The 12946-nt window shown below is 51.4% G+C and overlaps 2 protein-coding genes across 2 annotated transcripts in view; one reads left to right on the forward strand and one right to left on the reverse strand.

The window, feature by feature from the left end:
• Positions 1-747: 747 nt before the first annotated feature.
• Positions 748-12946, forward strand: part of TSPAN32 (tetraspanin 32) — a gene marked incomplete at its 5' end in the record, with an annotated part of 36130 nt that continues 23931 nt past the window's right edge. Inside the window, 3 exon segments of the mRNA XM_033063029.2 lie at positions 748-948; positions 11538-11652; positions 12849-12946. Coding sequence (XP_032918920.2) covers positions 748-948; positions 11538-11652; positions 12849-12946 — 414 coding nt within the window.
• On the reverse strand, positions 859-1829 carry ASCL2 (achaete-scute family bHLH transcription factor 2). The gene is made up of 2 exons (XM_033063028.1): positions 1118-1829; positions 859-1018 (listed from the first exon to the last, which is right to left on the reverse strand). The coding sequence occupies exon 1, from the start codon at positions 1648-1650 to the stop codon at positions 1129-1131; it is 522 nt and encodes a 173-aa protein (XP_032918919.1). The 5' UTR covers positions 1651-1829; the 3' UTR covers positions 859-1018; positions 1118-1128.

Consider the following 12946-nt stretch of genomic DNA (forward strand, 5'->3'; position numbering starts at 1 on the left):
CTGCAGCTCCCTGCAGGACCTGCTCCAAGTGCTGAATTTATAAAACTTGAATGGGGGGGAAAAAAAGCACGCCTGGAGATTATGCTATGCCACTCCTAATTCCCTTCTGCACATGAAACCTGGTCCAGGGAGAACTGCCTCTCTGCTGTATTGCTCCTCATTCCCCTCTCCCACCCCATAGTTAAGTCACCTTGGGAAATTCTGGCAAATACACATGTATCTTACAGCCCTGAAGCCATTTATAAATAGATTTTTATTTATAAAGTCATTTTACATAAAATATGATACTCTCTTAAAAACTGCATATGTACAACATAAGAAATCCTAGCAAGTGCATACAAAAATGCCTTCAATACATTTTTAAAAAAAAAAAAACTTCAGAGAGGTGGACTTCACACCAGGCAAACTCAGACACCACGTTAAAACACAACATAACTTTACAGTCTTTTACCAAAGTGTTTGGAGAGAATAATTAAAAAAACCCCAAACAAACTCCTTTTCATCTATACCGTGTTCCCAAAACATTCCAGCTGGTAGTATTCAAGACCGAATGGATAGGACCTGCTAAAAATAGAGTCATCTCATCCCTTTTCTCTAAAGGTTTCTTGTACAAAAATATGTCTTCATACACCAATGTCCCTATAGGCAGTTCAAGTTACATATAAAATAGAATCTGACATGATAAAAAATTCCCTCCCCCTCCAGAAACAAGGAAGCATCAAATGTTTCTAATTTTTTTTTTTTCCTCTTTTCCACCCCTCCAAAGCAACACCAGACAGCAGCGGCGGGGGGGAGCAGGTTCGTTCGGGCATCTTCTCCGTGGGTCGGCTGCTCCCGGCGCAAGGAGCGGGACCCTGCAGTCAGGTACCCCATTGCACTTTCCACAGCCAGCAGACGACGGCTGAGCCCGGCGAGAAGAGCAGCCAGCGGGGCCCCGCCGGGGCGGAGGTCAGTACTTTCGGGGGGATGCTGCTGCCGCCGGGACCGCGGGTGCCGACGCGCTGCGGGCTGAGCGCGGCTGCGGAGAGACGCGAGGAGAGCCCCGGTGGGTGTGCGCCCGGCTCCCCCGAGCGCCGGGGGAGGAAGCGGTGCCCCCTCCCCTGCGGCTGCCCCTCACCTCCCGCCGTGTCAGTAGCTCCCCAGCCAGCTGGTGAAGTCCAGCAGCTCCCGCTCCTCGGGGCTGAGCGCCGCGTCGTAGCCGCTCTCCTCGGAGGAGCACGGCGAGCCGGGCGCGGAGGAGGCGAAGGAGGGAGAAGCGGAGGAGTAGCCGCCGCCGCCGCCAACTTCCCCGACGGCCACCCGCCCGCGGCCGTCGGGGAAAGAGGCGGCGGCGTCGTGCTCGTCGAGGAGCCGCTGCAGGGCGCGGATGTACTCGACGGCGGAGCGGAGCGTCTCCACCTTGCTCATCTTCTTGCTGGCGGCGCCATGCGGGACGTGCTGGCGGAGGGCGGCGAAGCCCAGGTTGACGAGACGCACGCGGTTGCGCTCCCGCTCGTTCCGACGGGCCACGGCGGCCGCGGCCGCCGCCCCGGTGCCCGGCAGGGCGGCGAAGGCCAGGCGGCGCTTGCAGCGCAGCAGCTCGGGGGAGGCGGGCCGCCGGCGGCCGCGGGCTGCGGCGGGGGGCAGCGGCGGCAGAGCCCCGCCGTTCATCGCCGGGCGGCCACGGTGGCGGAAAAAAAAAAATAAACCGACAAATCAACAAACAACCAAAACTTTAAAAAAAAAAATTAAAAATTGAGAACTAAATGTAAAGCGAGACAAAGGAGGCGGGGGTGGGCATCGCGGGGCAGGTCACCGCCATGGCCGTGCTCTCCCGCCGCCGCTGCGCTGCTCTGCGGCGAGTGCCGCTGCCGGCCGGCTCCTTATCAACGCGCCGCCGCGCGCGGGGCCCCGCCGGCCGCACGCGCCGCGCACGCCGCGCCACGCGCGCCCGCCGCCGCCGCGCCCCCGCCCCCGCGCGCGCCCGGCGCGTGGCGCCGCCGGCACCCGGCGGCCGCCCCCCCCTCCCCTCACACACCCTCACACACCCACACACACCCACACAGAGTCCGCGCTCCTGCCCCCTGCTAACGCCCTCCAATCACCGCCCCTGCCCGCGCAGTTTGGAACATTTTAATTCAGGTTTTAATTGTCTCTCGGGGGTGGCGCCCCACGCTCGTCCCGCCTCACCCGCGCCTCACAGCGGGCGCTCGCGAGCGGCCGGCACTCCGCGCTGCCCTGCGTGAGGGGCGGCCCGGGGCGTCCCTCCAGCGGTGCCACCAAGCCGGCCCTAGGGGTGCCGGTGTGGGGAAGGTGGGCACCCCGGGTGTCCCTCCAGCGGTGCCACCAAGCCGGCCCTAGAGGGTGCCGGTGTGGGGAAGGTGGGCACCCCGGGTGTCCCTCCAGCGGTGCCACCAAGCCGGCCCTAGAGGTGCCGGTGTGGGGAAGGTGGGCACCCCGGGTGTCCCTCCAGCGGTGCCACCAAGCCGGCCCTAGGGGTGCCGGTGTGGGGAAGGCGGGCACCCCGGGTGTCCCTCCAGCGGTGCCACCAAGCCGGCGCTCCCCAAACCGCGTACCTGGGGGTGCCGGTGTGGGAAAGGCGACGGCTCCTCCCAGGACTTTCCCTGCGGAGAGGGGAGTGCCGGCACCTGGCTGCCGGTCGGTGCTTGCCCGAAGGAGAGAGGGGGACACACCGGGGCTCTGCTTTGTTACATCCACCAAAAATGTGTGATAACAAAGATTCGTAGTAATGGCGTGGGTCGTCTTACCAACGGCGTTCCCCACAGACAGGATTTTTGGGCTTCGATGGGAGTTTGAAGGATAAAGGCATGGAGGCAAGAAGGAAAATGAAAAGCTTTTGTAGCTCGGGGGTTGCAGCCTGGTTTCCTTCTGCCGTGCTAAGCAATCCCCCTTAGTTCTCCATCAAGCCTTTCTTCCAGCTGCGGTGGGAAGAGAGCAGGGTAAGGTGCATTCAGATAGCTGGATGGAATGAGGAAGACAAAGGAGCTTCCTCTTGGAGTCTTGGGAACTTGTGGGAAGAAATAACTTGCATGGTGTTTTGCTAAATAAACGAGATGAGCGGAGGGAGAGCTACATGAACTCACTGCCCTGGGTGAAGCTGTCAGGGTGTTCTGCCCTTAGGGCTTTGCTCCTTAAAAAATAAAGAAAATCCAACAATGTGAGGCAGTTCAGTTACAGGGCTTCACTTTTGGTGGGTGAGCATAACCCAATGTGAGGAAAATGCTCCAAGCTGGTGTGGATGTGTCATCACATGGACAGGTGTCAGCACGATTTGGATATCAAAGGGTCTGTATTGCCCTGGCTGCCCCAAACCACACTGCTGCTGGTCCTCAGGTGTACCTGAGCCAAAAAATGGTAGTTCAAAGAGCTATCCGTGATTCCTTGATGTGACACAGAGAGGGATTTTTTGCACCTGTGTGGGGTATTTAGAGAGCAGCAAGGCTCCATTATGTTGAAAGAGAAATATTGTCCCTGGGGATTGGTTGCAGTGGCAGTGGCTTGAAGGAACCAGCCCCACGGCATTGTCACATGCAGCCAAGCTGAAATTCCTGACAGTAAGGAGGCTGTGAGCACTTTGATTTTCTGGTAGTCAAGCACACAGGAGCCTTAGCGCCCAAATTCAGCAACTCCTGAGTCATTCTTGGCCGTGCTGTAGACGGGGCAGAGCAATGAGCAGCCCTACAGCTTCTCTGAAATACTTGATCCAAGAGGAGCAGCTCATCGCATGCAGTGCAGGCAGGAGCATTTTTCCTGGTGGATTCCCAGCAGCACAGGGGAGCTGCTTGTCCCTTGCTGGAAGAGCAGAGACTGCTTGCTCAGCTCAGGCCATGTCCTGCACTTGTTTCTAGCATCTGCAAAGCTGCCCTGGCTGGAGCAGGGGGCTTGCCTTGTGCCACTGTCAGATTTAGCTTAGTCAGTCGGGGCATTACTGCAGTGGAGTAATACTGATGTTCTTTCATTACCTTCTCTCTAATTTCTGCTGAAAACCTTTCTCACAGGAAAGGGGAAGCTGCTGCCCTTGAAACTTTTCAAGAGAAACCCTTCTGTATCAAAGTGCCACACTCAAGAGTAATAACTGGATTTTTATCATACAAAAATAGCTAGAGGGAATTTTTTTCATTAATAACGCACACCATTAAAACCAGTCTCAAGGGAGAGCATGCAGCCTCCAGCCACAGAGATTCCATGCTCAGCTTGGGGATGAACTTGACTTGTCCAAATTGGCTTCAGGGCTGCTGATCACAATGTTTGTTTCCAGCCAGATGTGGCCATCGGGTCTGGGCCTGAGCACAACACACAGCAAGTGCTTACACTTTCCTAGCAGAGCAGCTGGCTTCCCAACAGTCTGCAGGAAGGTAGGTAGGAAGGTACATCTTGTACTCAGAGAAATGCAATCTCCTTTGAAATCTCTTTATACAGTTAATGACTATGTAAAGATCCAGTAGAACAAGACATCATTAAACACTGTCTGTGTTCACAATCAACTTCCTGATCATAATCTGGGGAGAGAGAGCATCCAGCAATGTGCTACCCATCCCCAGAGAGTGGAGAGAAGAAATTCTCCTCTCCTGGAGCAGATAAGGCAAAAATGATAACTGCATGGTTGGTGTGGACACCTTGCAGCTCCATGTGGCTTCAGGCAGTGCCCTGCAAGGGGGCCAAATGACGCTCAGGGAGAAGGGAAAAGTGCCTCTGGAAAGGACCCCTACACTACATGTTGGTTCTTGCACCTGCCAAAGGTGAGAGCAAAGCGCTGCCGCTGACTTGGCACATGTGTCAGCAGCAGGAAGGCTGCAGGTGGGGTGCTGGGTCAGAGCTGGTGTCACCCATGCATTACAGCCAGCTGACATGAGCTTTTTAGGGTATTTTGCCAAAATTTTCTGGACTTCAGTGGAAAGTGATGGAGGTCCTGTTGCAACAAAGCTTGAGGGGATGAATGCCAGAAATAAAGGGTGACGGGCAACTGGGCAGCCCTGTTCTTGGGGAGCCCTTTTACCAGGTTGGGCTGTGCTCACACTGGTTTTGCCAGGAGCAGAGCTAGATGGGGCAGGGCTCGCATCGTATCTTCAGGTCTATCACCTGCACAGCTGGCTCCTGGGAAGTTATGGTTTGCAATTAGATAGAATGTGAAAAATTAAAAATAATTTGATTTGAGTAGGGCAGTGTGCATTAGAGCTATGAATATGGTTCTTTCTCACTTTCAGTGGAGAAAGAAGTTCATTTCAGTTTATTCTTTGAAGGGAACTCCCTGTATTCAGTTTATGCTCTTTTCCAATGTAATCTTTTTCTGGCTTGATGAACTACTTTTAATAACTCTTCTGACATTTTATTTGCTCACCTATAATAATTTCAAATTGCCTGAGAATCACTAGAGGATTTCTGAGACACACTTTGAAAATACTAATAAGTAAAGATGTGCTTTGGAAATATTATGATTTCTCTCTGGTTTTGTGTCTTCCAGCCTTGTTTCCATTCACAGTGGAGTTGTATGGTGCATCTAAAGCTTGGCAAAGCCCGGCAACCCCCCTCCCCTCTTTCTCCTCTCTTTCCTTTCTTGAAAAGAGATGGCCCCGGGTTTAAAAGTTGGTTTTTAGCTTTGATTGTGTGTATGTGCCATATGAATGCTAAGCAGCCTTTACAATGCATCCTTGTGATGTGCCCGGGAAGGCAGAGGCAGGCTGTGAGGTCTCCCTGGCCTCCCATCATCCCTATGGCTCGGTGCGGTTTGATATGGACGTGTTTTATTTACGAGCGAGCTTTCGGGTGAATCCAGCCGTGTTACTGGCAGTAGCTGAGGGACTGAATGGGCTGAGCCACTGACACTTGTAAATCTGACACATTTGGAGCTGCTTTCTGCTGTGGAGGAGAGGTATTTTCCCCAATGGTGCTGTGGGCTGGAAAAGGAGGATGGTCCTGAGAGGCAGCAGGGACGTGGCACAGGTGTGTCCTGCCTGGATGACGGGTGTAGTTTTGGCTCCTGGGTGACATCCTCCTTCTTGCTTCCAGCCCATCCTTTCTCAGGAGCAGTGCCCCAAAGCCAAGGGGGAAGTTTCTCTTCCCTGCTGCATCGACAGAGTTCAAGCAGCTGAGGCTGAGGTTCGGCAGTTCCATCACTGGTGGCTGCACTGATGGAGTGAGAGCCAGGAAAGTGGATGTCAAGAAAGCACCAGCATGAATTCAGCCTCTTCTCCTCCATTTGTGTTTAGTGTCTCAAGTTAAGCCCATGCAGCATTAACACATCAAATCCCTCAGCTCTTTCAGAACATCCCTCTCACAGAGTGGGAATCATTTCCCTCCAGCTCAGAGGAGGGTTGGGGGTTTATAACTTTGCAAAGCAATATGATCTGTCTTTGTTCCCTTTTTAAAATCAATCCTTCCCTTCTGGATGAGATGGCATATCCCTCTGAGACCCATGCAGCTGGGGATGCTGGTGTATATTTTCATAACAGAAATCTTCCACAAGGCTAGAAAGAGAGGACCTGTGTTCCCTGGCTTATTTTCAGACTCACTACCATCTTTCCATGCTCCAACTGATAACCAGAGATAAGGTAGGAAGCCACAGGCAGAGCTGTGGTCACCTGTGGTTTTTGCACTACTTTTGGGAATGATAAGTTGGGCTCTTGCAAAGGGGACCAATTGATGAAACCTGCCAGGGTGGGCAGGAGGCTGAGTCTTGCTGGAAAAGCCATGCTGCCATTCAGCCCACGTGCTGGCTGTGAGGGTAGCTCCCTGGCATGCCACCAGCCCTGCCTCTCTTCCCACTGGGATGAGTTTGAGGGGAAACCCTGCTTCTCACCAGTGCTTTCTGGGCAGACAGGTAGGTTCGTGCCTGCTGAGGCAGGTGCGTGCCAACAACAGGGCACCCAGAGAAAGTGTAATCCCATAGAAAGTGAAATGTTGCACAGATTGCCTTGCTGATGGGCACAGGTAGGATGAGCACACAGAGTCCCCTGTTCTCCTTTCAGCAGTGCCCTTCCATGTGCCAAATGTGCCTTCTTAATCACAGCCCAACATCTTAATATCCCAGTTCTACTGATGCTCCTGTTCTCTTTTGAGTGAGGGAGTGACTTTCCTTTTGGCTTTTTCGAGTGTGAGGCAGCAGCTCCTTTTGCTCTTGTTATTTTTGTGATGTTAGAAATCCATTTATGCTGTGTCCCTAAACAGGAAACTTTCAAGGCATACCTGTATGGGATAGAGGGTAAGAGAGACGAAAGAGAAACAGCAGAAAAATCCCCCTATCCCTGAGCCCAGCTGGCAGGGCAGTTAGTGGATGCAAAGGTGGGGCACCAAGCACTGCAGGTGCTGATGGAGGTAATGCATGCTGACCATGTCAGAAGACACGGTCAAACTACTCAGGAATAGTAATTTTCAGCGGAAGCAGATGATGGACCCGTTTAAATGTGGGTGTTTGAAGTTACAGATCTGCTTTCAGAGCTCTGTGAGTCAATGACGGTACCCGTTTTTATGGCTGGAGACAAAAGGAAGTAGGACATATTTTGTGGGAAGACTAGCAGCCCTAGCAAGGCATATAGATGATGTCTTTGGGACCTCTCAGGTGGACCTAAGGTGAGGTGCCAGGCTTCTGCAGGAGCTGAGGAGACTTTTATGGAACTGGGGAAGGGAAATGCCCTCCAGAAAGCCCACGTCGATCATCCCGCCCTTCGGGAAAGGGTTCTGCTGGCCTGTGGGGACCTCTAGTGTGAGACTTGGCTTTGCACAGGTCTCTGCGGCGGCAGGTGTTTGGGACTGGGGAAGGAAGTGGGATCTATGGGGAAACTGAGGTGGGCTCCATGTTTTTTTCCCTGTCTGCAGCTGTGAAACAGGCTCCGGGTGTGCTCAGGGCAGGTGACACGGTGACTGTCGCTCGTGGCTGGGCTGACGTGGCTTGATGCTACGCACAGAGTTGTGCTCATATTTTCTTGCAGCCCTTCGAGACTTAACCTGTAACTCCACCGGTGGGCGAGCTCTGTTGTCTTTGTACCACGGATCCTTCCCTTGAAAATGCAGGTGACAGCATCCCCATCTGTCCTCTGGTACCAGAAGTGCTGGGTGCCCAGTTCTGAATTCTGACACAATCCTAACTCTGACAGTGTCTCATAAGACATTTTCCCCACCTGGTCTGTTCCCAAGGGTCCTGCTTCTGAGCATGGGTGGTTGGCATCAGCTGCCTCACCAGCCTGTTGTCCTCTCCCTTCTGCTGCCTATCCATTGGTTTTCCTCAGATGGTCTCCAGCTGGTGGCCAGAGGAGAAAGGTCTCTGTCCGCACATGTGTACCTCAGTGTCTCCTCCTGGGACCTGTGAGCCATGAGGACACCTGGTTTTGGCACTGGCTGAGGCAGCTCTCACTTGTGTCTCAGGAGGCTGCAACCAAGATGTTCTGCAGGAAAGCTTGCAAGAAAGCTAGTGATGTAGTCAGAAAGTCATGACATGCTTTTTCCCGTGCTCGGGGCTTTGTGCAACTCACTTTCTCTTCTCTTTGCTTTACAAAATGCATCTTCCTTCCTTTTTTTCACTCCTCTCCTCCTCCTTCTTTGTCATCTTCCTGTTACTGCAGTTGCTGTTTTGGGATGGTTTTACTTTTTTACTCCCTTTGTTTGCCACCTGGGGGGAGTGCTATTATTTTTCATTAGTCTGTTTCACCTGTTCTCCACCAGTCTGGTTCCCAAAGTAAGGATGACTAAGGCACTCAGTCATTCAGACTCACTTTGGCCAGATCGTTCTTGAGGCTTCTTTGCAATTTACTTTTAAGAAATATGCATTCAGGAGACAGCTGGTTTTGAAGACCAGCAATCACCTGAGTTCTGCAGCCATGGGTCCATGGAGTCTTCAGTGCTAGGGGAGGGGAAAGGAAGCGTTAAAATCCCCATGGACAGTGAGAGCCTCCTGAGCAGGAGGTTGTATGTGCATATAGCCATCTTCCTGAATAAAATACTACCAAATGTGGTTTTTTTCCCCTTTCCTGCAAATGCAAGTTCTAATAGAGGCTCAGCCAAAGGTTATTGCCATGTGGTGGTTTTACATGGGGAGTCTTACACAGATCTCTTTGAGTGGGTTTAATCTCTTCTTTAAACAGCAGGTTTTGGTGTTTTTTAATAGTGCTTTCTTAGATGTTTTCCCCAAGTATTATTTATGCAGATTATAAAAAAAAAGTTACCAACAATCTTCATTAAGCAAAACCACATCCCAGTGAAAGTCAAACCCAGGATATTTTGACACTGACTCTTGACTGAACAGTTTAATTATTTTTTTTAAGGAGCTTTGCTCCAAATTCCATGAAAGGTTGTTTTCCTGTATGCGTTTCCTTCTTTCCCAGCTGGCTGTGCGGGAGCTGGCAGCAGCTGACTGAGAGCCTGTGCAGAAGGTGACTGCCTTAAAGAGGATTTAATAATCAGGCAGAAGGAGGTGCATCTGCACGTGGTGGGGACTCCACTTCCTGAGAGGCCCCACTGTGGCCATGCCTCCCTTTGGTGGAAACCCAGGCTTTATCAAGAGCTGGAGGGACCAACTGCCAGCTCTCTCTGGGGACAAGCTGCCATGGGACTGAGGTGCGGGATGAGGACCACCAAGTGCCAGCTGCTGGTGACCAACCTCTGTGTCATGGTGAGCAGGCAGGTTTGGGGGGATCTCTGCAGAACTGAGGTGAGCTGTTGCCTTTCCCATCCCCACTCTGAGAGGGGATGGTTTTCCCACGTTCTGTTTTTGGCGGGTGGAGGGTAAGCACAACCAACTGTTATCATTGCATGGGCGGTTATCACTTGCCACCAGCATTGCTCCCCCCTCCTCTGATAGACTTCTGGTTTCTCAGGGCTGCCACACCACTGCAGCTCTTTCACAACTCAGCAGCTGCCTCCAAGGAGAAAGAAAAGGTTGCTGCTGGCAGAAGAGCTGGTTTTCAGCAAAAAGCTATTTGCTCCTGTCTCCTTGGAGCAAAAGAGTCATGCTTGCTGCTGGGAGGGTGGTCGACTGCAGGTGGGATCAGTGAGGATATGAAACCACAAGGCTTTGGTGGAAGTGTGTGTGAGAAACCTGTGGATTCAGCACTGCAAAGCAAAAGCAATTCCAGGGACTCTATCAGCTTTTGAAGCAAATTCAAGGGGAGTTTCTGGACATCTGCTGTTAGATCTAATGGGAAATAGTGGAAACTGGAGAACACTTCTCATGGCCTTTTTATTTCATCAAAACTTGCCAGTTTAATGATAATAACAACTGCAATAACAATAATCTGTATTTAGTTCAAAGAGCATTGGTGGGTTGTTAAGAGTGTAATGAAAAGGTAATACTTTATTTTGGGCCACAAATTAAGTTTATAGTTTTTCCAAGAGTGCAGTGCTGTAAGGTGGCTCTCTCTTCAAAATAACAGAATATGCCACTTGGAGGAAACAAAAGGAGGATTGGTACCAAGCATGCTTAGAGGAGACATTAAGGCACAGCTGCTATGGATGGTTAGAATCACTTTCTCACTGTTGGGAGGATTTTAGACTGGTGTTTCTCAGAAATCTGAGCTAACTGGTGTTGCACTTAATATTTTGCTGGGTGTGGGTCAAGATACGCAGTAATGCACAGTCTGAAGGATCAGAAGGTGCCACAAATTAGGTTAGACAAAATACTACGGTTTGGATGGATTTAGTCTCTGAGACTGTAAGCCTCCAGCAAAAGCTATTAGAAAATGTCACACAGTGGGGATTATGTTGAGATTGCACTGTCAAGTTTGACACAGGTATAGCTGCCTCATGTTTCTGTATTGTAAAGGCGCAAAATGATGAAGCCTTATCTTCAGAGCTAGTAGTAGCCTTACATTTTGTATTTTCTAGGCTCATTACACTAGATTTGGAGGTGGTTTTGCTGCTGGTACCGTTGTCCCAGCTCTGTCACCAGTCATGCTGCAAGGAGCCCAGCCCTAGAGCTAGGTGCCATCAGATACATTCCCTCTCCTTCACCTGGACAGGTGATGTGCAAGTAGTTACCCCATGCTTTAGGCATGCTGGTGCTCTCAGGGGCGGGACAGAAACAGCAATGCCTTGCAGAGACAGAAACCACCACAGGTTAGAGTAGTATAGGACTCAGATCTTTGCAGTCTACCATGGGAAACAGAGCCAACAACAGTGAATGAAACTGGTATTGCAAAGAGCAAAGCAGAGAACTTCACCCCTGCTCAAAACCCCTCTTGAAGCTGGCAGCCCTCACAGCCACACATGCACGGTCTGCAGAGTGGGGTGGCACTGCACAGGTGTGCTGCAAGAGCATCAATCCACTCAGTTTTCTTCGTGTTATGGGAATTTAATCCATAGGCACGGGCCAAGAAATTGTGGGCTTCACAGTACTCGCATGTACTCATATGCAAGAGGGAAAAACAGCTTTAAGTGTCTGAGGTTTGTTCTTCTGTGTTCATTTTGGGGTACATTTGGTGGTCTCTGGATGATGAGGCTGTCTGCATTTGCATGAGGCTCAGGAATATCCAGGTACACCTCAAACCTTTGTGTGCACCCACCAAGAGCTGCTGCCTTGTAAATCCCTTCCTGAAATCCTTCTTTTCCAGCTGCTGGGGCTCTCCATCGCCACGCTGAGCACAGTCACCCACTATGAGCCCCGTTTCACCCTCATCAGCAACATCTCCCTGAACAGCAACGCCTACAGGGTCATCCACCACACAGGTATGTTGTGGTCACATCCCAGTGAGACCTTTGGTGATACCCAGAGCTGCAAAATTCCCTCAAGCAATAGAAGAAAATTCAGGAGTATCACATTAGGACTAATGCAGTCCCACAGGCACTTTCTTTCCCCACATCAGACCCACATGCCTATAACCAAAGGATGCTGTAGGTGCACAGGGTGCTCAGGTGCTTCTGTGTTTGCACTTGTTCCTCTATTCTCCTGTGCTAAAAGTGCACTGGGGCTGGCAGGAGACTGGAAGCACGGGGAGAGGAACTACAGGAGTTGAAGCACAACATAGAAAATTGAGGCTTGGGAGGAGAAATGCATGGCAGCACCGTGAGTTTTCCTGAGGAAATGTGTGGTATTTTCGCTTTCACAAGGGAGAAGTATAAATCGAGTCTCAGGCTAGAGCAAAGATAGCCCAGATACTAAAATACCCTACTCACCACTGCTGCACTTGCATCTGCTGCTCCTCCCGAGCTGCATTCTGGGCTTATACACACTCATATCCTCTTGAAATCCTGGTTCTCAATTTCAGTTTAACAAGGCAGGTGTAAAAACTATGTTAGTCCAAGGCTAAGGTACATTCCTTCCCTGTTCCTACACATATATTGGCACTGACTGCAGCCTTGCAGGCTCTCCCACCCCAGCCACCCATCTCCAGCAATGCTTCCACTTGCCTTGTTTGCAAGCATTACATCTGTGTGGTTAGGCTAGCAAAGCCCTTTTGCAGCACTGTGGTCCCTGAGCCCTGCCCCAGGGTTCTGGCTGTGATCCTGCCTGAGCCAGGAGGAAACCAGAGGGTGAATGTTGCACCAGATTAGCAGTGCCCGGAGTCCTGATAGAGGCTGTGGGACAGCTGCTGCACACCAGCACCCCCCATTTGCAGGGATCCTTATCAGAAGGCTGAAGTAATTGGCAGCTTCTGGTCTGTTGGGTGGACCAACACTGTTCTAGGCTGTTTCAGTCTGCTGGAGTTGTGAGAGCCACTCAGAGACTTACAGCCTTGCCAAACATACACAGCAAAGCATACACAGATAGGGGGTATTGAATAAATTGCAGAAAAATTTCAGTTCTGCAATCTGGTCATTTGGAGCCAGCTCCCCAAAATGCACTTTTTGTCCCCTCCCTGAGTGAAGCATCACACTAGGCCTCTGGCATCTGACCACAACTCCCATGTCTGTCTTCCTTCCAGCTTTCTACTTTGGGATCTGCCTGAGCATGACCCTGATCCTGGCAGCCCTGCTGAGCTCCGTCGCCACGGTGCGGGAATCGCAGTGCCTCACAGCCATG

This window comes from Catharus ustulatus, chromosome 6 (genome assembly GCF_009819885.2).
Source record: "Catharus ustulatus isolate bCatUst1 chromosome 6, bCatUst1.pri.v2, whole genome shotgun sequence".
NCBI classification, from domain to species: domain Eukaryota; kingdom Metazoa; phylum Chordata; class Aves; order Passeriformes; family Turdidae; genus Catharus; species Catharus ustulatus.

What these genes read in the sequence shown, in the direction of transcription:
- ASCL2 (XM_033063028.1), bottom strand. Translation starts at nt 1,650, where the DNA reads ATGAACGGCGGGGCTCTGCCGCCGCTGCCCCCCGCCGCAGCCCGCGGC.